This window comes from Eptatretus burgeri, chromosome 6 (genome assembly GCF_056783735.1).
Source record: "Eptatretus burgeri isolate ZD-2024b chromosome 6, Ebu_testis_v1, whole genome shotgun sequence".
NCBI lineage: Eukaryota > Metazoa > Chordata > Myxini > Myxiniformes > Myxinidae > Eptatretus > Eptatretus burgeri.
Window position 1 is genome coordinate 54,813,099 of NC_140966.1, and position 27,809 is coordinate 54,840,907.

At 41.4% G+C, this 27,809-nt stretch overlaps 1 protein-coding gene across 4 annotated transcripts in view; it reads left to right on the forward strand.

Annotated features, from left to right (window-relative positions):
• The window catches only part of CCDC40 (coiled-coil domain 40 molecular ruler complex subunit), a 191,596-nt gene that overhangs the window by 122,865 nt on the left and 40,922 nt on the right, over positions 1-27,809 (forward strand). For all 4 annotated transcript variants that reach the window (XR_015059209.1, XM_085885112.1, XM_085885111.1 and 1 more), the window contains 8 exons: positions 9,624-9,707; positions 10,528-10,747; positions 12,484-12,641; positions 14,856-14,978; positions 20,385-20,506; positions 20,628-20,871; positions 24,133-24,315; positions 24,523-24,768. Coding sequence is in view for 3 of the 4 variants with exons in the window: in XM_085885112.1 (XP_085741238.1) it covers positions 9,624-9,707; positions 10,528-10,747; positions 12,484-12,641; positions 14,856-14,978; positions 20,385-20,506; positions 20,628-20,871; positions 24,133-24,315; positions 24,523-24,768 (1,380 nt within the window). In the remaining variant the exon portion in view is untranslated. The remainder of the gene's footprint in view (positions 1-9,623; positions 9,708-10,527; positions 10,748-12,483; positions 12,642-14,855; positions 14,979-20,384; positions 20,507-20,627; positions 20,872-24,132; positions 24,316-24,522; positions 24,769-27,809) is intronic.

The following is a 27,809-nucleotide window of genomic DNA, read 5'->3' on the forward strand; positions in this document are numbered from 1 at the left end:
GTAATTAGTACGTAATTAAGAGACGTACTCACATTCCAATAGAATGTAATTAATTTATGTACTCACATTTCGATAGCACATAAGTTTATATACATATGCACGTCCTGTGCTGAGAGACAGACAGATAAAAAACCGGACCCAAATGCAATGCCCTCTCCTCTAGCAAGGGTAATAAAATACACAATGGACATAAAAGTGAGAGAATTAACCTATCCGTAATTTTGGGGGAATTAACCCATCATCTGTAAGGACGGGTTCTTTGCTAGTGTGCTTAATAAACACATGGGTGTGCAACACAAGACCCAGCACATCCACAAGTTGATGCCAGGTTATTTAGTAAAAGATCAGCTCCATATACTTGAGGCGCTAAATTTCTCAAATGTCACTGCTCATGGGTTTTCAAAGTGCATAGTTTTACAAGAGGAAGTTGCCTAACGAGTTTGCTTTATTTACTTGGCCAACCAGATATGTGTACATTAGGTTTGTGCTTAATGTGCTGGGAAATTACATGAGTTATTACTTATTAGGATTGAAATTAACCACGTCAACAACCACATGTAAATTATAATAAACATCCATTTGCAATATTTGCAATAACCATCTCTCTCTTAACTACTCACATTGTGGTAGTTCTCATATGATGCTTTGTATAACTGGTCCCGACACTGGCTTTTCTCATGACCACATTATTCTGTAAGCTTTTGTAGCAATGTGAAAGGTAGCATTAAATAATCCCCAACCCTATTCCTTTGTGGGTGTAGGGAAGTGTTTTCGGCTCCCACAAAAAATAGACCGGGCAATGCCGGGTACTCCTGCTATTGGAGACAATTCAGATACTTGCCAATTAATTGGAAGTACAGAAGCAATTTGCAAAACAACTCAAAGTATTTCTGTTTCACAAGTTTTAGTGATCAGTGATGATGTGGTTTTTGTTTCTGACCATTTCACATTCAATGTACTTCTGCTGAAAAAAACAATGACCTGACTTTATAATCGACAAATAGGTAGTTGAGTGGTCTGTTTGGACAACTAACAAGAAAACAGGAACAGGAAGAACCCAATTGGACCATTTCTACACTTGGTCATATCCACATTATCTATGTAATTAAATTTGATGTTATCAAATGAAAGACCAAATACTGCATTGGAGTCATCAGAAGGAACCTGAATAAGCAAAGAGCAAAGATAGTCATCAGGAGGAATCTGGACAGGATTCGAGTTTCAGTAGCTACTCCCTCTACCCTCAAACTCATCCAGACCCATCCAAAGTGAGCCTTACAAAATATATTTTTGTAAGAATTCACTTGTCTCTGGACAGATAGATAAAGAAAGAGAGAAACTAGAATGGCACTCGGTAGAGGGCGTACCTCCGCCAAGTTGAACAGTTTAAGTTTTTTATCCCAATGATAGGCTGGATCTGCATCCGGATATGAACCAGAATCAAATCGGCTTGTTATTGTCACCTACCCAACTCATCCACCTAGTTTTGTCATAACCCATTCACAACTTTTTTAACATCGTATTATGCTGTATATCGTTTTGTCCCTATCTCTCAATTGTGAAGGCTCACATGAATCACTTAAAAAAATTAAAAAATTCTCATATCTGGAGGTTCACCCAAATCGAAACGATTTGGCCTTGTCACATACCCAACCTGTCCACCAAGTTTCGTTTGAATCCACCCATAACTATTTGAGATATCCTCCTCGCAGACAGACAAACAGCCAAACAGGGATGAAAACATAACCTATATCCACCTTCGGTGGCAGAGGTAATCAAGAGTAAAAGTAGGAATAAAAGAGAGGAAAATGAACAAAGAGAAAATAAAAAGCAAGAATTAGAATGAATCCTACTATTAATTTGCAATTGGTCACTGGCTTTGACACCGATACAAATTTTTATTACGGACTCGAGGCATCATAAAGCTGCATATATCGAACAAACAGTTTCAAATGGAACACCTCAATGCTATTAGAGCATTGAGAATGCATCAGATGTGGCAATAAATGCAAATTTTTGCTCCCAGCTTGTTGGCTCGATGACACCATTTGCATTTTTGCTACCTTCATCCATACCCTGTATAGAATTCCGTGCAGACACGGGCAACTTGCGAGTAAAGAGCTTTGTAAAAAAAGTGTAAAAGGAACAAAGATCAAAGCTGTCGGGAAGAACTTGGATAGATCGATTTCAGCAATTACTACCAAGGCTCAAACATAGTAACAGGTACAACCTACCAGAGGTCCGTCAGCAGGGAAGCACAGTCCACACAGCATCAGGATATGGTACGAACATAATAAATTACTTTAACCTATAAGCAGTTATCAATATACCATTAGAACACACTCAACGTCACAATCAGTTATATCTGTTATCATTATGCAATTTAATTGTCTGGGATGATATGAGGGGACATGACCTGTTTGGGTATAAGTTTAAAGGTGTACTTTTGCAAACTATATTTCCATAAGTCTCCTCTGAAGCACCTTGTGAAGCTCAGCATGTGCTCTGGCCCCTGTTGAAATCAGACCAGACTGAAGTTTGTTGTCAAGATTTACCCAGGATCAGCCACCTAAAAATCGAGCGCACCACCAAGTGGGAATTGAGCATGCTAGCAGTTGTGCTATCATATTGCTGCTAATCCATTCACTTGTGGGTGGAGCAGTGCCTGCTCATTTTGCATCATCGCAAGGTGCAGAGCTGTGCTACTGATGCAGTGCCCCCTGTAGGGTGAAGCAGGAATTTGAAACGTGACTCACCTCCTCTTTGTGAAAGACATTCTGGGATCTTGAATGTCTGCAACCAACGAATGCTTGCAGACGGGTCCATCCGGCTTCACGCCCATCTGAAATATGGCCAACACATTGGAACATCACCCTGCATGCAAAACACCAGGGTGACAGTTTATATCTGGATCGAAACTCAAACCCATATACTCGACAGCTCAAATGCAAGTATCCATATCTACAAATTGTCCTGTTAACCTATCATCCCCAATACTTCAGAACAATGGCAAACAAAGCTCATTCGATGGAAAACTGGATATTCTGGGATGACACTGGGTTCCAAGTGTGCGGGACTGATTCACAAACTGTTAACTTCCATTTCCAATTTTTCTAATCCACCGATCTGCATCTCCCTGAGCAGTCACAAAATTCCTTGGAATGAAAAATGAGCGTTTTTCCACAGCTTCCTTCCACTCTTTAATAACTAGGTTAGAGATCTTTTGAATGAAGTACAGCTTGTGGTATTTTGTGACATTGTAAGCTATTCATAAGGAGGCATATAAAGTGTAGATTTTAATAAAACGTGGTATTGCAGTTTCTTTGGGAATAGTACTGTACAATCCTCATCACTTCGGCATTCAACATAAAGGCTTTCATTAGTCAACTACTAGACTGAAATCTTTGATTCTTCCTGAACCTACACCGAAGACTTTAAAAATGTTACATTCTGCTTCCTTGCTTGATGCTCAGCATTTAAAAGGATAGAGCATGGACAAAAACCATAGGTTGGGGATAATAGCATAGGCTTTAACGGGCCTAATGGCCGTCTCCTTCGTCAAAAGTTCCTTGTGAGGGAACATATTATTATTATTATTATTATTATTATACATTTTCAATGGATATCTCTCTGATTGATCCAAGTGTAGCTTCTATTGCAGGACAAAAGAGGACAAAACAGATGCCTTGGATGTAATTGTTGGAAATTCAGTCCTGGACATTCAGTTGTTCTGGACTTGTTAAAAAAACAACAATATAACTATGATGTTAAATTTATGGCTCTTTTGATGTCTTTTGAAGATTCCACAGCCCGTACAAGTACGAGCTAGAGTCGATGGCCTCTGCAGTGTGTGGAGGAGAGATTAGGATTACACTTTTCTTTGAGCAAAGCTTGTACTTCAACATGTCTTCCAGAGAAGTTTGCTGCTAATATCAAATGCACAAGCAGCCATCTTTTTGGGGAATACAGTAATTTACAGAGACTAGACCCCAAATTAGACATGAATACAAAAACCACTTATCTAAACACATGTTTAAGGACATAACTAACTATCCTCATGCATTTAACCCTTTCTTATCCCTTGGGTCACTTTCGTTACAATATTACACAATTAAATTTCAAACTAGCAAGTGAATGGATTTTTTCTGAACTAGACTTTCTTTCTTTAACCAACGAGATGTACTTGGAAAAAAATAATAAAATGGCAATGCTGCATGTGATGGTTTTCACAGAGGCATGGGGAGGGGGGGGGCGATGTTGGGTGAATTTGGGGGGGGGGACACTCCTCCAAGGGGGGTGGGGGTGTATGGAAATCCCTGTGCCAATTGCACCAACCTCAACCCCATCACCATCACTTGAAACACCCCAGCGTAGTCACTACACGTCACACACCCACCCACACACTCCACAACCCCACTAGTCACCAACACTCCCACTTGTACTCACCATACTGAGACTGACATCCACACCCATCACACTCAGTCCATCACCTACCCCCTCTGCACCTCCACCACCAACAGCACACTCTGCACTCAACCCATCACCCACACCATTCCGTGCTTACCAAGAACCAACCCCACAAACATGCCCAACATTCTTCAGCAAATCCCCCACCCTCTGACAAATCCTCCAAAGATGTTGTTCCTTTCCTCAACCCACCGACCAAAGCCCTTAGGAATGCCGATTCTTAGCATTTTATTAACGCTGGGAAGACCCCGCCTCCCTTCCTCCCCCTTCGTCACCACCAACCCAGACACCCCCCAGATATAACATCCAATAAACTGTTTATAACCACTCAAGCAACCGTACATGGCCTTGCAGTTATCTGGTTAAACCTCTGTTTGTAAATGTACAATGGCCTGCAAAAGTATTCACCCCCTACCAACAATGCCAAATTCAGATGAACTAGTGGGCTCGTTCATCCATTGGACCAAATTTGCATTGGTCTTCACAGCCTTGTAGCATACCTGCCTGCTGTACTGCTGGAGTATTAGCTTACCTTTTCACCAAACCCAGATGTTCTTGGGGCAGGGTGGGGATTATACATTCATCATTATTATTGCCAAATGATACTACTATATTATGCCTGGTGTTGGCTTAATGGTTGGAGTGGTGTGCTTGGGATGTTGGCTGAATGGTTAGGGTGGTGGGCTTGGGATGTTGGCTTAATGGTTAGGGTGGTGGGTTTGGGATGTTAGCTTAATGGTTAGGGTGGTGGGCTTGGGATGCTGGCTTAATGATTAGGATGGTGGGCTTGGGATGTTGGCTTAATGGTTAGGGTGGTGGGCTTGGGATGTTGGCTTAATGGTTAGGGTGGTGGGCTTGGGATGTTGGCTTAATGGTTTGGCTGGCAGGCTTGAGATGTTGGCTTAATGGTTAGGGTGGTGGGCTTGGGATGTTGGCTTAATGGTTAGGGTGGTGGGCTTGGGATGTTGGCTTAATGGTTAGGGTGGTGGGCTTGAGATGTTGGCTTAATGGTTAGGGTGGTGGGCTTGGGATGTTGGCTTAATGGTTAGGGTGGTGGGCTTGGGATGTTAGCTTAATGGTTAGGGTGGTGGGCTTGGGATGTTGGCTTAATGGTTAGGGTGGTAGGCTTGGGATGTTGGCTTAATGGTTAAGGTGGTGGGCTTGGGATCCTCGGATCCTGAGTTCAAATCCCACTCGGCTGTTGAATGAATACCAGGTGGGGTTGACTCTGCCTGTCATCCTTCTGAGGTCAGCAAAATGAGGGCGAGCTTGCTCGTATTCTGTGTCAGAGTGGTGACCCGACCAGGATTGTGCCCAATAGCCAAGGAGACTGGTGAAGCAGCACCGATGCTCTGCACAGAGTGTGGTCTCGATAGATGGATACCACTATTATTTAATTGTTGGTGTTAATATTATTAGTATTAATTAATATATGCTTTGTTACAATATTATCATTCTTGTTGTTGTTTATTTTGTAATTATAATGCCATGTCATGGTAGGACCTATTAAGCTGCTCTGTAAACCTTAATCCTTTGAACACCAATGGCTGTTTTACCAGCCGCAATTCAAACCTCTATCTACCCGAGTCGCTGGATTTTTCTCCAGGAAGCCCATGTGGAGGAGCTGAAAGTCCAAGGAGCTCAGGGTTCAAAAGGTTGACATGGCGTGCATTTAAAACATGGGAATTCTTTTGGATTAGTTGTAGTTAATTGGCCTCATCAACTCAGTAGATCATAACGATCATTTCGGTGTATCACACTCCACTTCAGAAAGCTCCAGTAGAACTCACAAAAAACATTCCCTCCTCCCCCCACACACACACACACACACACACACACACACACACACACACACACACACACACACACACACACACACACACACACACACACACACACACACACACACACACACACACACACACACACACACACACACACACACACACACACACACACACACACACACACACCATCATCATCATCATCCATTTATAGTAGATTAAGAATGATATAGAAACAATTTTTCCAAATGAACTTTTTGATTCATAACTGAAGAGATCAAACTAAACACTGTTATAATTGAAGGAGGGTGTACAAATCATTAAACACAAAAAACATGTACAAATCAAAATTCACTGGTTGTAAAAGTATTCAGCTTCTGAGGTCAGTATTTGGAGGAAGAACCTTTTGCAGCAATGGCCACTATGAGTCTTTTTGGGTAGATCTCAACCAGCTTTACACAGTGAGATGGTGAGATCTTTGCCCATTCTTCACGTGAAAATTGCTCTTGTTCTGCCAAGTTTGATGCGGATCGTTGATGGACGACAATCTTCAAGACTCATCATAATTGTTCAATTGTGGGTCGAGTCAGGATGCTTACTGAGCCACTCAAGAACATTTCTTTTCTTCTTATTCAGCCACTCCAGTGTGGCTTTAGCTTTGTGCTTCCGATCACTGTCCTGCTGAAATGTGAATCTCCTACCCAGTTTCAGATTTGTCGGTGACTCAAACAGGTTTTCATCAAGGATTCTCCTGTACTTTGCACCGTCCATTGTCCCTTCTATCCTGACAAACTTGCAAATCCCTGCTGATGAAAAGCAGCCCCATAACATGATGTTGCCAACACCATGCTTGTCTGTAGGGATGGTGTTGACTGGGTGATGTCCAGTGTTTGTGCCAGACGTAACGCTTTGAATTTCAACCAAAAAGTTCAACAATTTTTGTCTCATCTGACCACAAAACATTTCTCCACATGCTTGCAGTATCATTAAGATGGTTTTTCACAAACTCCATACGAGCTTTTAGATGTGTCTTTTCAGTAATGGCTTCTTTCTTACCACCTGTCCATTGAGGTCAGCTTTGTGAAGGGAACAGGATATTGGTGATTGATGAACCCATACCCCCATATCGGACATAGAGCCTTGCAGATCTTTCATAGTCATTGTTAGATGTACGGTGACATCCCGAACCAGTTTCCTGCTTGCCGGCTGCTGAGTTTGGATGGACGACCTGATCTGGGTGGATCTGGGTGGTATGATACGTCCTCCACTTCGTAATAATGGATTTATTATAACCCTCTCCTGAACGGTGCTCCTTCACCACTTTATGTCTGACTTATTTGGAAAGCTCCTTGGTCGTCATGTTTGCCTTGTTGGTTGACCAAGTGAGTTGCACCTTAAAACTCCTTAGATAATTAATTGGGGGAGCTTATTTTTTTAAGTTAAACTACTGATGGCATACAGTACAGGTGAAACCTATTACATGTATTTTGTAACCTTTCAAACAAATAATTTGCTCGTGAAGTTATTTCGGGTTAATTTGGTCATGGGTTGAATACTTATGCAACTGAGAATCATCTGATTTTCTCTGTTAATCTAACTTATTCAGATTTTATCAGCATTTTTTAGCCTGATCACTATGGAGTAGTTTGGGAAGACTCTATATATTAAGTTTGATTTGAAAGTATCATGAAATAAGCTCAGGTGGCATCAAAATGTGAAAACTTTGGAGGAGGGGTGAATACTTTTACAGACCACTGTATTTCTTGTTTGAACCTTGCATAAAAGCTTGCCTTGGAACTTTATTAATTTGATCATCACTCAGGTATTTCAAACATCAGCTCAGATATCTGAGAGCCTTTAACAAGGTTATGAGCTGTTACCCTTATCCATGTACAGAAATATAATCTTATTTAAGCAGTCCTCTCCGAGATACTTTCTTCCTGAAGAGATTAACAGTCCAGCATTCCACTGCATGGTGAAGGAGGAAAAGAGCTTTGGTGAACAACTTCTTCTGGGTTTAGAGGTGGGATGTAACATTGGTCGGGTATTGGTGAGCTTTCTTCATCCTCATCATTGATGTACCATGCTCTTGACAGGGTATTGGTGCTGCCAAAGCAGTTTATTGGCAAGGTTTCTGCTGTGTGGTTTGTCATTTTATTTCCCATCAGTCAGCGCAGGAATTTGGAATTTGTTCAGAGTGCCCGTGATAACTTGTATGCTCTTCACGAAATACACCATGTGATCTTTAACATCAAGTAGCAACCAATGCTGGCAGACGGGTCCTCCAGGTTAATGTTCTACTGATGGAGAGTTCACACATTGATAAATCGTCCTGCATGAGAAATACCAGGATGACAGTTTATAATTGGGTCGAGATTCGAACCCAGACTTGACAATTCAAAGGCAAGTGCATATACCTCTTGTTGCGTAGGATATCCTGCCAGCCCACGGAGAGCTTTATGAGTCGAGCAAAACCGGATTGTGTGAATTGCATACTTAAAAGGAACTTCGATGCAAGATGCCATTAGACCATTTAAACTCTGCACTATTATTACCAACATATGGTTGTTTGCCTGTGCTCTATCCTTTTTAAATGCTGAGCATCAAGCATGGAAGCAGCACGTACCATTTTTAAAGTCTTTGGAATGACTTGGCAGGGATTCGAACCACCAATCTCCCAGACTCAAAAGTGGACACTTTTACCACTACACCATTGTTGTGAGAGGATGTCTTGTTGGGAGACCAAGACGAAAACCAATCAGCTGATCATTGATTGGAAAATGTAAAGGACGATGAGAACAAAGGATTTAAGAACATGGACACTGAACCCAGCATCGCAGATGCATTGTCAAGACCAGTCATAAAGTTCTTGATCTTCTCAGAGAAAACTCGAGTAATATATGGTAATGTTGTAGAGATCATGATATTTGACTTGTTGAGTTCATGATTACAGTATATCAGAATGTCATCACCCCATATCACTCAAAAACGTTTGATTGTACCTTGTAACATTTTTATTGAATAGCTTGTTAATTTTATTACTATACCTAAACTGACATTTTGATACATTTATTTCAATAATTACTTGCACATGTGACTCAAGAAATATAATGAAACCACTCATCTTTCACATGAAACGAATCCTTAATGTGTTACTTTGGCATTTTATTTTACCTAAGAGTAACTGAACGACAGTGAGTTATCCATAAGCATAACACAAACACTTTTAGAGAAAATGAGTCCATCACAATGTTGACACAGCTTATATATTACCAAAATACCAATGTTATGTACTTTTCATCTTATTCTCATGTTCTCCCTCTTATTATGCAACTGATCTGAATCTGGAAAATTCCTACCCTTTCCCATTAGCCTCTGATGAAGCGCTTCCAAGTCACCCTAAAAAGTCACCTGACAAAGCAGGTGGAGCAACTGGATTTTGTGATCAAGGAGCTGGTGAGTTGGCCAAGTCAAATATATATATATATATATATATATATATATATATATATATATATATATATATATATATATATATGTAAAAAATTATATATTAGAGAAAAAAGATGCAATTAAACAAAAATAGGAACTAAATCTTTCCTACTAGTCAAGTAGTAAACAAGCGAGTGCAGATCTGGTCTCAGGTGATGTTTCACCCACTTCCCAACTGGAATCCCACTCTGTATTTAGCCAAGTTAGTCTATTTAGCTGCCAATAGTCTACTTTGCCTGAAGAATCCCACTGAGAAGCAGGTGAAACATCACCTGAGACTGGATCAGAACTCACTTCTTTATTACTAGACTAGCAGGGTAGATCAAGTTTTTTTTTTTTTTTGTGGTTGGATACATCTTTCTTATTGGTTGGATATATATATATATATATATATATATATATATATATATATATATATATATATATATATATATATATATATATATATATACACACACACACACACACACACACACACACACACACACACACACACACACACACACACACACAGGAGGAAAGATGCTGATGCTGTATATGCAATATGGGACCATCTATTTATTGCATACACACAAAAGGGGTTGTGTGTTGTGTTGAGCATTAGAGTGGGTTAAAAATTCCACTCTATTTGCATATGTAATAGCTATATGGCTCCTATATTCATGATTACAGTATTTGTGGTCTTAAAATTCGTTTTTGTATTTCTGGCTTCTTGATAACTGAACACAAGAGTTTTTCAGAACTTCCTCTCAACAACTCTTCAATATTGTTGTTTTTTCTGCAGATGGAAGACGTGCAGAAAGGCAGGGTAGAGCGTGAGGAGACTGGCCGAGATATGTTTGGAAAGCAACAGGAACTGGCGAAGATCCAGGCAAGACTCGAACGCCTGGGCAAGGAGTGTGTCGCACTCTCGGATGCACGGGTGCAGCATGAAAAGGAGCTCAAAGTGGCACGCGAGCTAGAGCACCAACGTCGTGATGAGATCAAGCGACAGCACAAGCTTGGTGCGATACATGTCTTCCGTGTGAGATAGAAGCAACAAAGTTTGAACTTTGTTTGCAAATAACTCAAGCCAAAGTTTGAATTTTTTTTGTCGGTGAAATGTACAAAGACAAAGCCCTAGCTGAACACAAGCCTCAAAAGGTTGAGCTTTTGCATGGAAGTAAAATAACCTCAATAAAGACCACACAAGAAACCAGAAAGACCAACATTAAGAAATGAGTAAATAAGTGGTGTTAGTAAAGGGCATGTGATTAAAATCTTGTTTCATTAGGCCTACAATTAACAGAGGTTATATTGCCAGGAAGGATTGATGGACTGCTTTTCTGTATTTTATGAATGTAAATCCATTTTTACCCATATGGAGAAATGGCATCATTGGACCAACCCCCTGAACAAAAAAGGGAAGATGGTCATGAAACGTTTGTTGCTGTTGTCATTGCCAGCATCATCGTTGTTATTGTTTTCAAAATATATGATTAGAAAGTGGATTATCTTTCAAATCAAACATTTATATGAGGAAGTGGCTTTCAGTGTAAGAGTCTATTAGTAACACAGGAAAGACAAACTAAATTCAAACGCAGAAATAAGGTAATCAGCCCATCGTGTCTTTGTTTTATCTTGACTCCATCAGTGCAGTGCAATCATTTCGATTCCAGAATGCATCCATTTGCTTTTGTCAGTGTTCATGGAGGAGCTTGTACATATAATACATGCGTTGCAAGGACATTAGAATCAATGGACAATTCAATGGAGTTTATTCGATTTGAACCTGGGATCTCAAGAATCATTTAACTATTTGTTTGGAATACATTTTAACTTAATATATTTACCTATACTACAACATATAAAATGTAATCTGTTGGCAGGGTCTTTGTGATCATGGAACAAGCTCAAAGGCTTAAAGGCTCAAAGATATTTTTCTTCCACATGATCACAAATGAGAAAGTCAGCTTTACGCTCCCTCTGAAGGATGTCAGGTTTAGTATAATAACGTTTAACCATTCATTGCATTAAAAAAGGTTTATGAAACAACTAGAATGGCACTTGGCAGAGCACATACTTCTGCCAGGCTGAACAGTTTATATTTTGTATCCGGATAGGCCAGATCTGCATCTGGACTTAAACCAAAATCAAATCAGCTTGTTCTTGTCACCTTACCACCTCATCCACCAAGTTTTGTCATAAACCGTCCACAACTTTTTGAAATATCATGCTGTATATAGTTTTTGGCCCTATCTCTCAATTGTGAAGAATATCGTTAAAAGTTAAAATGTTCTTGTATCCGGATCCAGATCCGGATTGTCACCAAAATCGAACCAATCCATCCTTGTGACACACCCAACCTTTCCACCAAGTTTCGTCCTAATTTGTCCATATCTTTTTGAGATATCCTGCTCACAGGCAAGCAAACAGACAGACGGGTGAAAACCATAACCTCCGTCCACCTTTGGTGGCTGAGGTAATAAGCACAGAACTGCATTTGGCCAAATGAGGTTGAATTAAATATTTTGAGTTTTTCCAGCAAAATAATGGCAACTTTCTTTAACTCTCAACAGTAAGTACTATACTGTTATTATTAGATAGGCTGTCACCACCAAAAAGTTTTGTAAATTTCATCCAAACACAAAAGGTTTAAGAGACAATTGATCAAATACTAATGATGCATGAATGATATGAGCCGTGACAGATGATTCAATTGAAAGAGACAATAATAACCTTACATGTTTATTCCCACCAGTTTCTGCAATGAGAGCAGAAAGTGATAATCTGGCATTGAAGGTTCTGTATACGGAGGGTGTTAGGGGTGACATGGAGGGAAAGGCAGCTGTCATGCTTCGAACCATGGAGAAAGGTGGTGTGGAAAGGCATGAGGCAGAAAAATGTAAGAAGGAGCAGGTGAGCTGAACGACCTCCCCTCCCTCCCTCCCCCCTCCTCCTTGCAAATCCATCCTATAATCTTAAGGCCCGGTCACACCTTGACGTTTTAGCCAGCGATGGCAACGTATTAAAATGTATCTAAAACGCTGGCTGACGTTGAACTTTTGATGGTTTTTTTTAAAGATTCGGACGTATTCATAGCGACTTGGTCTTATGTATAACGCATTGGTAATGGACACAGAACGTTTCGTTGTGTTATAGATAACTTATACCAACGAATGCTGAACCTGTTGTCGGCCTACACAACCGATGCCCAACGATAGTCTAACTTAGGCATAGCGCGTTGCACGCATCGCCGACGATGTCGTGACGTAGCCTATTAAAAGGCTGACGCACAACGATTCGAATCATAACTGCCGTAGAAATGGAAGTGACAACATCGCGGTCACACCTTGGCGATCTTGCCAGCGTATGCCGACCTAAGAAAAATGTGTCTAAAACGTTGGGGCACGTTGAATACGGTATGAGTAAGTTTGGTATACGTGAGTACAACGCTAAAGTATGCTATCATACGTCGTAGTAAGTAGAGTACGTCAAGAAATTTTAAACATGTTCAAAATTTTACGACGTACTCGGCGTATGACACACGTTCCGCATGCGATGGGGATAAGTTTTACACACGATATGTGGACGCTTACACACGTCCACAAAGGCTACTTATAAGCTACTCATAAGTCGAAACACGTCGCGGTAATGTCTTTTTTACGCGAAACTTATTTCTAACTTATGTTTGACGTGCTTTGAACCAATTCTTTACGTAGTCCCAACACACATCGACATATGTAGACGTATTCCAATGACGTCTTCCGGTCAACAAAAAAAAATAAATTAACGTGTTTCTAACTTACAACTGCCATATAAAGACGTGTTCCCAGCGGTTTTGGGAATTGGTATATAAAAATAGTGTTCATAAAAGGGGAACCCAACAGTGTTTTCGAGTCCTTTTTGAGTCGATGTCCATGTCAGCAGTAACAGTATCAGTATTAGTATTAGTATTAGTAGTAGTTTGTTCATGTTGGCAGTAGTAGGTGAGTGTGAGGGGGAGGGAGTGGGTTATGATGGATCGTCCTTGCGTTTAACGATTTAACGATTTTAATGGCTGCATCTCCACTATTGAAAGTAGACGCTTGCGCTCAACAATTGGATTTTTTTTACACTCAACGACTTTTAAACGGTACCACTCAGCTATTTTCATTGTTTACAATGAACGATTTAAATTGCTGTCACTCGCCTTTGTTTATTGACGCTGGGGTTTTGAAATTTGAAGCGTTTCTTCTGAACGTGTTAAAATGCTCAAACTCGACTATTTTAAATAGACGCTGCCGATGGACAATTGGAATCATAGCCAAGCTAGACATCGAAGTGTGAACATCCTCATCATGCCGAAGAAAAGTTTGAAGAATGCTGCAAATAAGTGTCCTTGCCGTGGCCGTGGACGCTGATGCAAGGACGATCCATTATACCGACGTCTTTCAGCCTATGAGTAACTTAAAAGTAACGTCTGTCGATGTGTGGCAACGATCGCGTAACGTGCCAACAACACGTTAATCATAGGTTAGAAATAAGTTTCGGGTATGCTAAACATTACCTCGGCGTGTCTCAACTTATGATTAACTTACAAGTAGCATGTGTTGACGTCTGTCAACGATCACAGACCGTGCATACAACTTGTGGCCAGCGTAGCGGAACGTGTGAGTCATACGCCGGCATACGTCGTGAAATTTCAAGCATGAAAAAATTTGAGGACAACCAAAAAGTACAACGTTTAAAGCCAGCGTACAACGACGTATGGCAGTGTTTTTCAGCGTGCTCTCAATGTTATCAAAACTTACCCATAACGTATTCAACGTGTGCCAGCGTTTTAGAAAAAAAATTCAAAAATCGGCATACGTTGGCTAAAACGTCAAGGTGTGACCGGGCCTTTAGCATAGCATTATTTGAGGTCCATTGGTGCAGAGAACAAGACCGGGCTTCATAGATTGTTGTGTGCCATTTCAGGTTTGATTAAATAAACACCATCAGTACGTCCTCATTCTTCTGTCACTGCTGATATTAATAACCATTTTTGTGCTGTCAATTGGAGAGAATATTTCCAAAAGAGAAATGTTATTGGTATTGATTGATATGACATTGAATACTTCATGCGTTTAAGTTCTTTGGACTCTTGTGCAGGACCTGCATGTGGACAGGTTGACGCAGCAAGCTCTGAACCTTGAGGAGAAGCTAGAAATGTTGAATGCTCAAATGGAAGCCCAAGTCCTTGAGAACAACGCAATTCGGGAGGCAGCTTCTGAGGTCGGAGATCACTGTAACTGGCTGTTGTACATTGTGAAAACGTTATTGGTGCTTGATTGTGGATGCAGTGATTTGATGATTCAAATATTAGTCTAAGGAATTGATGGGGGCAATTTAACTTTTTCCTTTTGAATGATGGCCTGTAAAATAGTAACTTAATGGCATGTCAGCCTTTGAGATATTTTGGGGGAAAAAACGTAAAATAATAGTTTTTTTTTAATTTGTCATTTTAATTTTCCTCCAATAGAAAGTATGTCATCCATTAAAGAAACAAGTAAAAGACACAATAATAACCCAAACGACACTTTCGAAAAATACATTATATCCCCCAAAGCTCTCTCACTCCACCAACATAAAATATAGTGCCTTTGATGACTCGGAGGCAGATTCTCAGGAGACAAATAGGAGTTTATTCCGCAGACATTAATTCAAGCCTTGAGTAGCTGTATCGCCATTATGCATGCAGGTGTACTCATCTCTCAAGTTGTTCCACCGATGTATTACGTCATCGTACAAATACCAACGCGATAAAACATAGTCACAGCATTCCTCCCTCCTTAGTTTAAAATGTCTCCTGACATTTGCCTTAACATTTCAAAAATTAAATTTTACAATTGGCAAATCAAAATGAAATTATTTTTCAACTGGAAAGTGTTAAAGCATAAATTAAATTTAAGTGCAAGTTTACAAATCTTGCAATTACATACAATACAACGAGCACATGCATACAGCAATCTTGTGGACAATACCTAGATGAAGATGTACCACAATATGAGACGTACACACAATGTCAAAAAAAAAGTTCTAAAGTTACTTATGGAATTCCTTTCCTTTTCATGGAAAAAGAATTGCATATAATGTAGGACACCATCGTGCTAAGTAGCAATATACCAATCAAGAGGTTAATACACTACAACCATAAAAAGCAAGGCACCAACACATTATGTATCTGTGTACAGGCTTTGGTTTACGTAAGGGAACTGTTATAGGGGCAGTTTGTAACGCATCAGAGAGAGTGTCGTGACATTGATTGTCGAAAGTCATTCCCAGTGGGGAACTGTCAGGAATGGAAAGGTTGGGGAACATGGCTGCAGGATTTGGGAACTGACCTTGCCAAGCCATCATGTTTTCATCCGAAGTGTCAAGGGTACTCTGCAGGGGTCCAACTGATAGATCAAGGGGTTCCGCCCCAGAGACAACCGATTTGTCACGATCAGGTTCTGGGTCCAACTGGCCACCTGGTTAGGGGTAGGCATGCTTTAAGTTCCGGAAGTTTGTAGTTGTCGGATAATCGGACAAAGGAGAAGTAATCCTGTACATCACGGGACCAAGAACTGCTATGCTGTAGTATGGACCAAGCCATCGGTCAGCAAACTTTTTGCTACCTCTAGGATGAAAGACTTGTCTCTTTATGTAGACTGCATAACCAACAACATAAGGCTGACCACGTACTTTCAACTTGTAAAGCTGCTTCATCATATCGCATGAGTTGGCCATGTACTTCTTACTTGATGAAAAGCTGTTATCAGTCATTGGTGCAGCTGAAGAACGTATTAATTTCGTGTCTGGTCATTGTTTGGTTGACTGAAAACCATATCAATAGGTTTCCTTGGCAACCTTCCAAAGATGAGGTATGCAGGGGCAAATTTGGTAGAGGCATGTTGAGTGGTATTGTGAGCCATACATACAAACAAATTGTATTTGTCCCACTCAGTGATTTTCCCATCGCAACATTCTTTTGTTGTGATATTGAGTAATTCGGCAACTTGTTTGTTGGATTTCTCCACTTGTCCATTGCAACTGGGTGTTTATGGAGCTGTTTGGATTTTGTTAACTTGAAGAACTTATCGAAGAGTGCAGAGCGACTCTTTCAGCTTTGGGGTAAAGTTTGTGCCCTGATCAGTGTGGACCACTTCCGGTTTTCCAAAGTGGGGGATGAATCATTTGATCAAGACATTTGTTACACTGATAGCCTTTTGGTTTGACAGGGCATATGCTTTGAGGTGATCTTCAAAATCCATTGAAACCATTTCAAATGGACGATCATCAATAATCAGGTTCAATGGGGCTTTTATAGATGGTGTGGGGGACATGTGAACGGCACATAACTTACAACCCCAGCAGTCACGTTTAATGTCTGCTCTCCACCCAGGCCAAAAATATCTGTGGCGAACAGTGTTGATTGTTCATGCCTCTCCAAGATGGCCAGAAATTGGGTTGCTGTGAGCCAAGGGAAAAATCTCTCTGACAAGACCACAGGGAACAGGAGGAAGCAAATCTTGAGGTGGTTTGGGAAAAAAAAATCTGCATCTTTTTTTTGTACAAAACACCGTCTTTCACTCGAAAGATGTTGAAGCACTTCCTGTATAGTCTGGTCGCTTAAGACAGAAATTCGACAAAACATTTACTGACTGGACAAAAGCACCAAATTTGGTACACAACTTCCTTGGCCAATAAGATCTAATTTTGGAAGGGGAGCCAAGGTCAAGGTCGCCCATGAAGGTCAAGGTCAAAAGGTCAAAAATGACATTTTCTGTATTTCCAGAGAGCACGCCTAGCTCTATCAAAATACTCTGTTACAAATCAGTTAGTCGCCCTCATTTGCATTCTATACGATTCACTAATGTCAAAATATATTCAAATTGTATTACTAAGTGGCATAAAAAGCTGGTTTTCCCACGTTGGTACCATGGCAATGGTCATCAACGTAAAAATCTCGCCAAAACCTTTACCTACTAGATATCAGCAACAAAGTTGCTGCACAGCATACTTGGACCATAACCTGCATTTTCAGAAGGGGAGCCCAAGTCGAGGTCACCCATGAAGGTCAAGGTCAAAAACGTCAAAAATGACATGACTGTATTTTCAGAGAAGATGCATTGCTGTATCTAAATATGCTGTCACAAATTATGCAATATGTTTCATCTATGTTTTAAATACAACGGAAATGGCAAAATATCTTCAAATCACATTACAAACCTGCATAAACCCCCAGTTTTCCCACTTTAGTACCATGTCCTGGATCAATTCTCTCAAGTTAAATGGGCCGGGACCTGATCAACGTAAGTGACATTGGGTAAAGATGGGTTATTGTACCCCATACAAACAAGGTACGACCCCTGAGATCGGGATGAGTAGTCGAATCTCGGCGACAGTAGGTTCCTCTTCCAGTCCCCTCGTGAGACGCATATGGGAAAACACAAATCGGACCATTCGCCACCGTGTCATGAAAGATGAATGTGGGAAGATCCCAGCAGACAACGTGCGGCGTTACTCCTGGCATCTCTGAGCGAGATATCGCATCGTGATGTTGTAAGATGAAAGTCATCTCAGGATATAACCATTGGTGAGCGCACCTACCTGTCAATCTGGACGGGGCTCTTTTTGAATTTTCCTTCGAACACGATCAAGTTTCGAGGTGCTGAATTTGTCATGGCAAGATTTGTGCCAACGAGCCTTGTTTCGGATGAAACACTCTGCTGTCCCAGAACTACCATACCCCACATTGACGGGATGTGTATTCATTTCCTGGAACAGCCCAATGTTCTGAAGGAAATTGGTGTCTGCTGCACCATTTCCAACCCATGAGTTGGAATCGAGGGGACAAGGTAATTCCTCTGCAGATAGTGACTGGCACACAACACAAAGGTCCCAATCAACCCGGCGCGGGACTTGGAAATGAGAAGAGTTATAATAAAGTTGTCTGTATCTGTACCTATCGGGACTAAATTGGGATATTGTCAAAATATACATCCAGCAAGCCCTAATTATGCCAACAGGCTGATTTCGTTATCAGGTTGGACTCCCTGACACAAAAATGTAGGAATTTTTGAAAAAATATAGGAATTAACTTGGTACAATTGAAATTATAGTATTTATAACCTACCTGAAATTATTTAAAGTCACACTTTCAAGTAGAATTGAAAGAAATCAAAAGTTGGTTTAAAAATTAGAGCACAAAATTTACACACTATTTGAAATCACCATACTTGTTATTTATTATGATTGATTCTATTTGTATATGCGCAGAACTGACTTTTCATAAAACATTGCTCAGCCATTAGTAAAAATCCTTCTGGTAAAAAAAAAATCTAGAATCACTGCTCACCTTCACTCTTTCATTCCTCTTTTTGCCTGCCTTTGCAATAAACTCCCTCACTCTCTTCAATCCCATTCTTCCCTCCAGTCCTTCAAAACTTCTTCGCTCACTGCAGATCTGGGTAAAATCACAAACTGGTCCAACAAGTGGAACATGTCTTTCAATCCTGACAAATCTCACACTCTCACTATGTCTCTCTGAAAGCACCGTTTGGAACCAACCCCCCCCCACCCCATCTACTTTCTCAAAAATCTTGTGGAAGAAGTCCTTTCATTCAAGCTTCTGGGTCTCACCATCTGCCATTATCTTTCCTGGGAAAGCCACATTTCCAACCTGACCTCCAAAGCCAGTCACCAACTGGGAATCCTCCGTCGTGCAAAGTCCTTTCTCGGTCCACTTGAGCTCCTGACCACATACAAAGCTTTCGTCCGCAGCTTGATGGAGTACTACTCTCCCCTCTGGGCTGGTGCTCCTGCCTCTCACCTTTCTTGGCTTCACGCCATGGAAACCAAGGCATTTAGGATCATTGGCATCTCCCGTGGTGAGGCTGAGTCTTTGGGCCTCTCACTCTCTCACCGCAGGCAGGTCGGTGGTCTTTCTGTCTTTTACCATTTCCTCTCCGGTCTCGCCCCCCACCCGATCTGTCTGCGATTTGCCCCCCCCCCCATATTTCCACAGGACGCTCAAGGTCCGTCAACAACCCCCTTCTGGTGAAACTGCCAAAATCAAGAATTTACTACTCACCTTCACTCTTTCATTCCTCTTTTTTCCCACCTTTGGAATAAACTCCCTCATTCTCTTCAATCCCATTCTTCACTCCAGGCCTTCAAAACAGCTGTTCACCACCACCTCTTATCTTCCCCCATCCAAGACCTCAATCTTTTCTTCCCCCGTTAATCCACCCCAAACCTACCTTCAAATTCCCTGCTTTCCTTCCTGAAACTCCCCATCGTTTAAGGACCTCAAAGCCCCTGTAGTGTCCATCTTGTTTACCACGTGTACCCCACCCCAACCCATCCCTTTCCCTTCCATAGATCTCCTCATGTCTCTGTTACCCACTGTTTTTTTTTCCTTCCCTCTCCCACCCCTCTTGTCTCCTGCTCCCCTTGTTGTACGTTTCTGTGTGCTCGCTCTCATATGAGCCTCAACAGTGTATTTTAAAAAAAAAGGTTTCTGGTAATAACCAAAGCAAAATTAGCATCCAGATAAATTATCCAAAAACCAAGTCAATGTGGTGATGAGAACATGGTCCCAGAATCATTGATGAATATGTTTTGTTTTGAGTTGGCTTGGTGTGTGGCCTGCAGGCAAGGATGGAGGGTGAAGCTATGGCAATGGAAAAAAAGGAGCTCCTGCATCAGTGGAACAGCAGCATTGTTGGCATGAGGAATAGAGATGAGACTTTTACGGCAGCACAGGAGGCCCTCAAGTCAGTTATGCCTGATGTCATCGTTCATCTCATTACTTTTTAAAATCTCCTTTCCATCCCTTCGTATCTATCCCTCTTTCTTTCACTCACTCACACACTCATTTATCTTCATGTATTGCAGAGAACTGCATCTGGATGTCTCCTCTCGAGACAAGGAGCTCGCAGCCTGCAAACGTTTAATCCAGCAGGAGGAAGAAAGGAACGGGAAGCTGGTTTTTGAGCTGCACCGTGCTGAAGGAGATGCTGCCCTGGCACGAAATCTTATGGCCAAAGCATTAACCCAACAGGAGGTTCTAAGGAGAGATGCTTCAAGCTTGAGTCGGATCTTGCAGGAAACCCAAGTTGCTCTCAGTAACACCACAGCAGTAAGAGGCACCATGAACGAGCAATGTCCTAAGCTGGAAAATTACTTTCCCAAAAGATTATTTGTTGGTAATTAATTATGTGTCCCCAACAATTTTAAGGACTTTTTGCAAAAACTAATAACTTCTTCAGTCTCATCACCCTGTATTTAGAATTTTTTTCCAGTGGAAATTCCTCGAGAAGGATAGACGCATAACCATTCATAACTCGAGAGTTCATATAATAGAACACCTTACCCCGCCTGTGCAGTCTTAAGAAAAAGAACATGGGAAGGGTATTTTAAGCTCTTGCTTATTGTGTTTCCGAGCACAATCTCTATTTTGCATGAGCTGCCATATTCATTTGAATCTCGATAGAGGATAGAGAGAGGGGAGATGGGAGATAGATAGGATAGAGGATAGAGGAGAGAGGACAGAGAAGAGAGGAAGGGGAAAGAGAGAGAGAGAGAGAGAGAGAGAGAGAGAGAGAGAGAGAGAGAGAGAGAGAGAGAGAGAGAGAGAGAGAGAGAGAGAGAGAGAGAGAGAGAGAGAGAGAGAGAGAGAGAGAGAGAGAGAGAGAGAGAGAGAGAGAGAGAGAGAGAGAGAGAGAGAGAGAGAGAGAGAGAGAGAGAGAGAGAGAGAGAGAGAGAGAGAGAGAGAGAGAGAGAGAGAGAGAGAGAGAGAGAGAGAGAGAGAGAGAGAGAGAGACAGAGAGACAGAGATATTCAAATTTGATTGGTCGAGATGATGTAAAATGGTATATTTTGTCCAAGTACTGAAAAACGAGTGCTTTTTAAAAAAGTGCCAAGAAGACAATTTGTGTTCTACAGTGTTCAAGTATATAATTCAGTTGAAGTAAAATAAAGATTTTAAAGGTTGTAGAAAAAAAAAAAATTTCTCGGAAGTTTACCACCACTGATGCCACCTTAATTAACCACCTTATTGAACACGCTAAGTTCATTCTTCATGCCTGTTGTTTGTGTCCTTTATGACATCCCTAAAGACATTAAGTTTCCTATTTTGAATGATTTTTCAATTTTATTTGACTGCCAGGCAGGCGGACATATGAAAACAATTACATTACTTCTCTCTGCACATGTGCAATCAGGACGAGATTCTGTATAATTTTACAAATTCAGAGCCAATATATTGCTAACCTGCATGTTCATGTTCTGATTCATGTTCTGATTCGTGTTTTACAGTGTTCAAAATACAATATTCATTTGTAATTAAGTAGTTCTTCAATCATAAACTGCCGTCTGTAGACAGACAAACAGACAGACAGACAAGCCGGTAGGCGACATGGGTGGTCGCTATATAATTGCATACTAGTCACACAGTTTTTGACGGATCAGGCTTAAATTTTTTGACAAAGAGGTTGATTATAGTGTGCATAAAAGCGTGGAAGCCGATTTTTGATTTTCAATTTTTTTTTTAGGATTTCTCAAAAATTTCAAAGTCCCGTTACTCGGCAACGGTGGCGTCCATAGCAACGGTGCTCAAAAACATACAACTAAATCCTGGTATGAACCTACCTGTCAAGTTTCATCAAAATCGGTTGACTTCTCTGGCCTCCAGAGCTGTCCATTACATACAAACATACAAACAAACAAACATACATACATACAAACATACAGACAGAGGGAAAAAGTGAAAATAAGGGTACTCTAGCGACCAACCAACATACAGACAGACGAAAAACTGAGAATAAGGGTACTCTTGCGACCACCCAACAGATGGAAAAACTGAGAATAAGGGTACTCCAGCGACCACCCAACAGACGGAAAAACTGAGAATAAGGGTAGTCTAGCGACCACCCAACAGACATACAGACAGACGGAAAACCTGAGAAAAACGGTAGTCTAGCGACCACCCAATAGACAGACAGGATGGCCTAGATCCTTAGAGGCATGCACACTCGTCTCTAAGCTGTTTAGCCTGGGCTTGAATCCTGACCCAGCTTTAAACTGTCATCCCAGTGTTCCACAGGCAGGGTGATTCATCAATGTGTAGTGCTGTCCCTCAGATGGAAGTTAAATAGGCGTCCCGTCTGCCAGCATTAGGTGGTGGACGTTAAAGATCCCATGGTGTCCTTTGTGAAGAGTAGGTGAGCTATCGCCGGTACCATGAACAAATTCTAACTTCCAAATTTCTGCCATATCCTACAGAGGGCATTGCCTCAATAGCACCGCTGTGCCCTCGGCCAATGATGCTACCCCGCATCCTCATGTTGCATACGAAAGAAGAAGAATAAGACAAACAGACAAAGTGAACCATTTGCTTAACCCCGCTTTTAACTTCACACGAGCTTGGGAAACATTTATGGAACTTATTGGCATGTGGCCATCTGCGAACACGTTTTTGGTGCACAGTGAACATGCCTGATGCTGTCACATGACTCTAGATCATATGTCATTTGAATGAAGTTTGAAATGTAAATGCATTAATGATTTAGGATGTTTATCATTTAGCATGCTTAACCATCGGTCTTGTTGGACTGATTGGTCATGGTTCTGACCTTGCTTCTGCATGACTTGGGTAAGTGGAATCACTGGCATCACCATATCTGCATGTCATGAATCATGACCACAGAGGCGAGCACACGACCAATTTTTTTTTTTTTTTAAATATAAAGTTTTTATACACTTATGGCATTCTTTCCACAACATAATCATGCACATTTGCCCTAGTTCACACCATGGATTGGTAAAGCAGATGGTGGAGGCCAATACTCTATGCAGAGCTTTTGGATGTTTGCGAATATTTCTATGGCTGAGAACCAAACCTGGACAAGTCACCACGATGTGGAAATTTCTCCTGAACAGCCACAGGAATTGAATCCACAACAGTGAGAGCAATGTAACAATGCTTTATCCACTCCACAATCAAGATGTTCTTAAGCACATGGCCCATATTAAATCTGTGACCTTTTGGAACAATTCCCATGAGAACGTGTGGTATTTGAAAACATTTCAGTCAGAACAATATGGAAATACTCATACAATAGCCTGATCCATGTCTTAAAAATGCGGACAAAGCACTCTGTAAGGTGTAACCATCAAACAGTAAATAAATTTGAGTTTGACGATATCAAATTTTGAGTTTGATATTCAATGATAGTCATTTGTGTTTATTAAAACCAACCAAAGAACATATTTTATTTTAGACCTGTATTATTTTATCCAAATTCTCCTGGAAGCTTCCATTTAAATGCCCATAGCCACATCTCATTTTACCTGTCTTTTCTATTCTGGTTTTCTTTTCCTGAAACCTTGTCTTATGCAGGAACGAGTACTGAAAAACTCTACCCTGGAGAGCTTAAGTAAAGATATAGCCCAGGAAAAGCAAAAGAAAGGTGCTCTGGAGGAGCAGATCTTGGAGGCCTCTCTGGATCAGCTTGTTTCAGACAAAGAGACACAAGACATACGACGTCGCATTCAGACACTACGAGCACGCACAAAAGAGCTGGTGGGCACCTTTTGGTTGTGTAAAAGGATGAGAAATTGTCGATTGATAAAGAAAAAGTAGAAATTAACATTAAATTGGAAACATATACAGATAACAGCTGTTTAATAAGTGAACTTTTGCATTAACATCAAATGCTAAAATGAACTCCATAAAAGTCTTCTCTGAGCATGACTGTGACGTGCTGAAGACCTTCTTCACTTTTGGCAGGAAATGGAGCAGGTACGTGTGGAGAATGATGCAGCGTGCTTCGCACTGCAGGCCAATGAGGCGGAAGCAAAAGAGGCAAGGATGAAGCAGTCCCTGTCTGCTCTTCAGGAGGACATTAGACAACAGAATTTGCTAATTATGCAGGCTGAGGCAGAGGAGAAGGAGACCATGAGGGTAGTTCAACGGAAACAAGTGACTGTTGAACGGGATATCAAAAAGATGGAAAAGTTGCTCATTGCATCTCAGGTAAGTTTGAGATCTGGCTATGATATAGCAGATGTGTATATGGAGCCTGGAATTATGGTGGTTAAAATATAAGGTGAACATGCCTGATGCTGCCTCTTAAAGCATCTTTGAGTGGACCATGGTAAATGGTTTTAATCAACTGGACACAAACATTCAAACATGGAGAAAAGGGAAATGGCTGCAAAATAGCACATTGTAATATAATTAAATTGTGTGCAAATGAACATGCGGATAAAAGTGACATCATAGCAAAGGACAGATGTGACAAAATAATTCACAAACAGACTTGATCACTGCAAACCACAAAGAGTAACCTCTGACTCTCGATCATATATGTCATTTAGATGACGTTTGAAAACCAAGACATTCTGGTTTTTAATTTTTAATTAATTTTCTGAAGTTTGTAAAATTTGTTTTTCACTTGGAAGTTGGGGCTTACGATGTGTAAATAAAGGTGGAAATAGTATGATTTAATGCAATTTAATTCCAGGCTATAAGACAACAAAAGGTGAAAATTTGGAAAGGCGGTGTAGACTTTCTTTCGGCACTGTGTACACGTTTGTGGCAGAAATAGCGCCATCTTCGGTGGTAGCCGGTATAACAAAACATCTTCCACAGAGGTTTCTGTGTGTGGAGCACAATAAAAGACTGATGGTGTGCTAAAACTGCTTTCCCTGCCTGATACATTACATGGCGACGAAGATGGGATTTTGGTGAGTGCATGGAGAGTAAGCGGAGCTATTTCAGTGAGCTGTTGGCCTACCAACTCGTTATTTCCCTGCATACGCTACTTGATCACCATGTCCTACGGTCGAATTGACGAGTTCAATCCGCGCGAAGGAAGCTGGGAGGCGCACATTGAGCGTCTACAGTATTACTCCCAAGCCAACGGCATAGAGGGTGATGCCAAGAAGAAAGCAATCCTGATGTCGGTATGCGGCAACAAGACGCTTACTATTCTGAAGAATCTCACCATGCCCAGGACCACGATGGATTTAACATACGCTGAGTTTGTGGCAGCTATGAAGGAGCACTGCGGACCCACACCCTCAATCATTGTGAGTCAATTCAATTTTTACATGTGTCGCCAAACCTCGACACAGTCCATTTCGGCATTCATAGCTCACCTGAAACACCTTACCCAGCATTGCCAGTTTGGCACTACATTTGACGACATGCTAAGGGACTTGCTTGTAGTGGGAGTGGAGTAACATCGAATTCGCCAGCGCCTACTTGCTGAATGGACTCTGACATTTTCCAGAGCTAAGGATATCGATCGCTATCGCAATGGAGTGTGCAGATAAAAATGCTGCAGATATTGCTCGTGTCATCGCTTACCAGCCTGGAACTGACCTGTCATCTGTCAATCGCGTGGAACAATATTCAACCAAAAAATCTGACACCAAAATGCCTGGAGACTGCTTGGTGGCTGGTGCTGGTAAATGCTGTTTCCACTGCAATGGTGAGCATTCTCCCACTACGTGCCATTTCAAGAATTCCGCTTGCAACTGCTGCTACAAGGTGGGTCATATCGCCTCTGCATGTTTGTCTCGAAAATGGAGGGCAAGGAGAGAGGAATGCAAAACCCACCTCTGAGACTCAGAGCATAACCAGGAAGATATGACTGATGGAGACAGCCCTAACAGCCACAGTGTTCAGTCATATGACCTTTTCCACAAAAAGTCTGGCAGACAGTCTACTCCTATGCTGGTTATAGTAGATATAGACAGACGTACCGTGGAAATGCAGGTAGACACGGGTGCTGCCGACTCACTCGAGTGAAGCAGCTTTCTGTAACCTGTGGGGGAATTCTGAACAACCCAGCCTCCGTTGGTCCCCGATCTGACTCATGACATATACCGGTTAGTTAATACAAGCCCGCAGGTCATGTGATGTCACTAATCTATGGCAACAACACTCACCAATTACAACTCTTGGTCGACTCTGGGGATGAACCCACACTTCTCGGATGAAACTGGCTCGTTGTTGTCAAACTCAATTGGGAACACATCCATCGACTGCAGGCTTCCAAGCCACCAACCGTACTACAGCACCTCCTCGCGAAACACCCGGACGTCTTCAAGGATGACCTCAGGACATTTAAGGGCTTCACTGCCAAGCTCAACGTTGAGAAAGATGTGAAGCCAATTTTCTGCAAAGTATACCCAATTCCTCTCGCATTGCAAGAGAAGGTTGATGCAGAATTAGCCAGACTGGAAAAGTTAGGTATCATTGAGTCTGTTTAGTACTCAAATTGGGCTGCTCCAGTTGTTTCTGTTGTGAAGGCAGATAAATCGATACAACTTTGTGGGGATTCCAAAATGTTGATCAACAAATGTTACACCTTGGACAAATATCCTATACCAAGGATCGATGACTTGTACACAAAACTGAGCAAAGGACAGTCCTTCACTAAGCTTGACATGAGGTCGGCCTCCCTACAAGTCGTTCTGGATGAGGATTCCAAAAAATATCTCACCATCAACATGCATCGGGGGCTCTACAGATACAACCGCCGAAGTTTTGGTGTCAAATCGACACCAAGAATCTACCAACATTGTATGGATAGCCTGTTCGCTGCTGAACCACACGTTGTCATTTTCCAAGATGACATCCGAGTCACTGGCCACTCAGAGCTTCATTTTGACAACCTCAAACGTGTGTTACGCATTATCTCCAACTCTGGACGACACCTGCAGAGAGACAAGTGCGAGTTCATGGTTCAGTCTGTGACCTATTTGGGCCATCGTATCGATATCGTACATATCGTACATCGTATCGTACATCCCACTGAAGAGAGTATCAGAGGAATCAAAGATGCCCCAGCTCCGACCAACATTTCTGAACTTAAGGCTTACATTGACTTGCTGCAGTACTACAAAGCAGGTATATCCCAAACATCGCTACCATGCTTGGCCCACTGTATTGACTGTTAAAAAAGGCGTCAGCTGGAAATAGGCCATTCTGGAGTCATCAGCCTTCCAGAAGTCAAAGACATGATGCAATCTTCAAATGTGCTAGTTCACTTCGACCCAGACAAA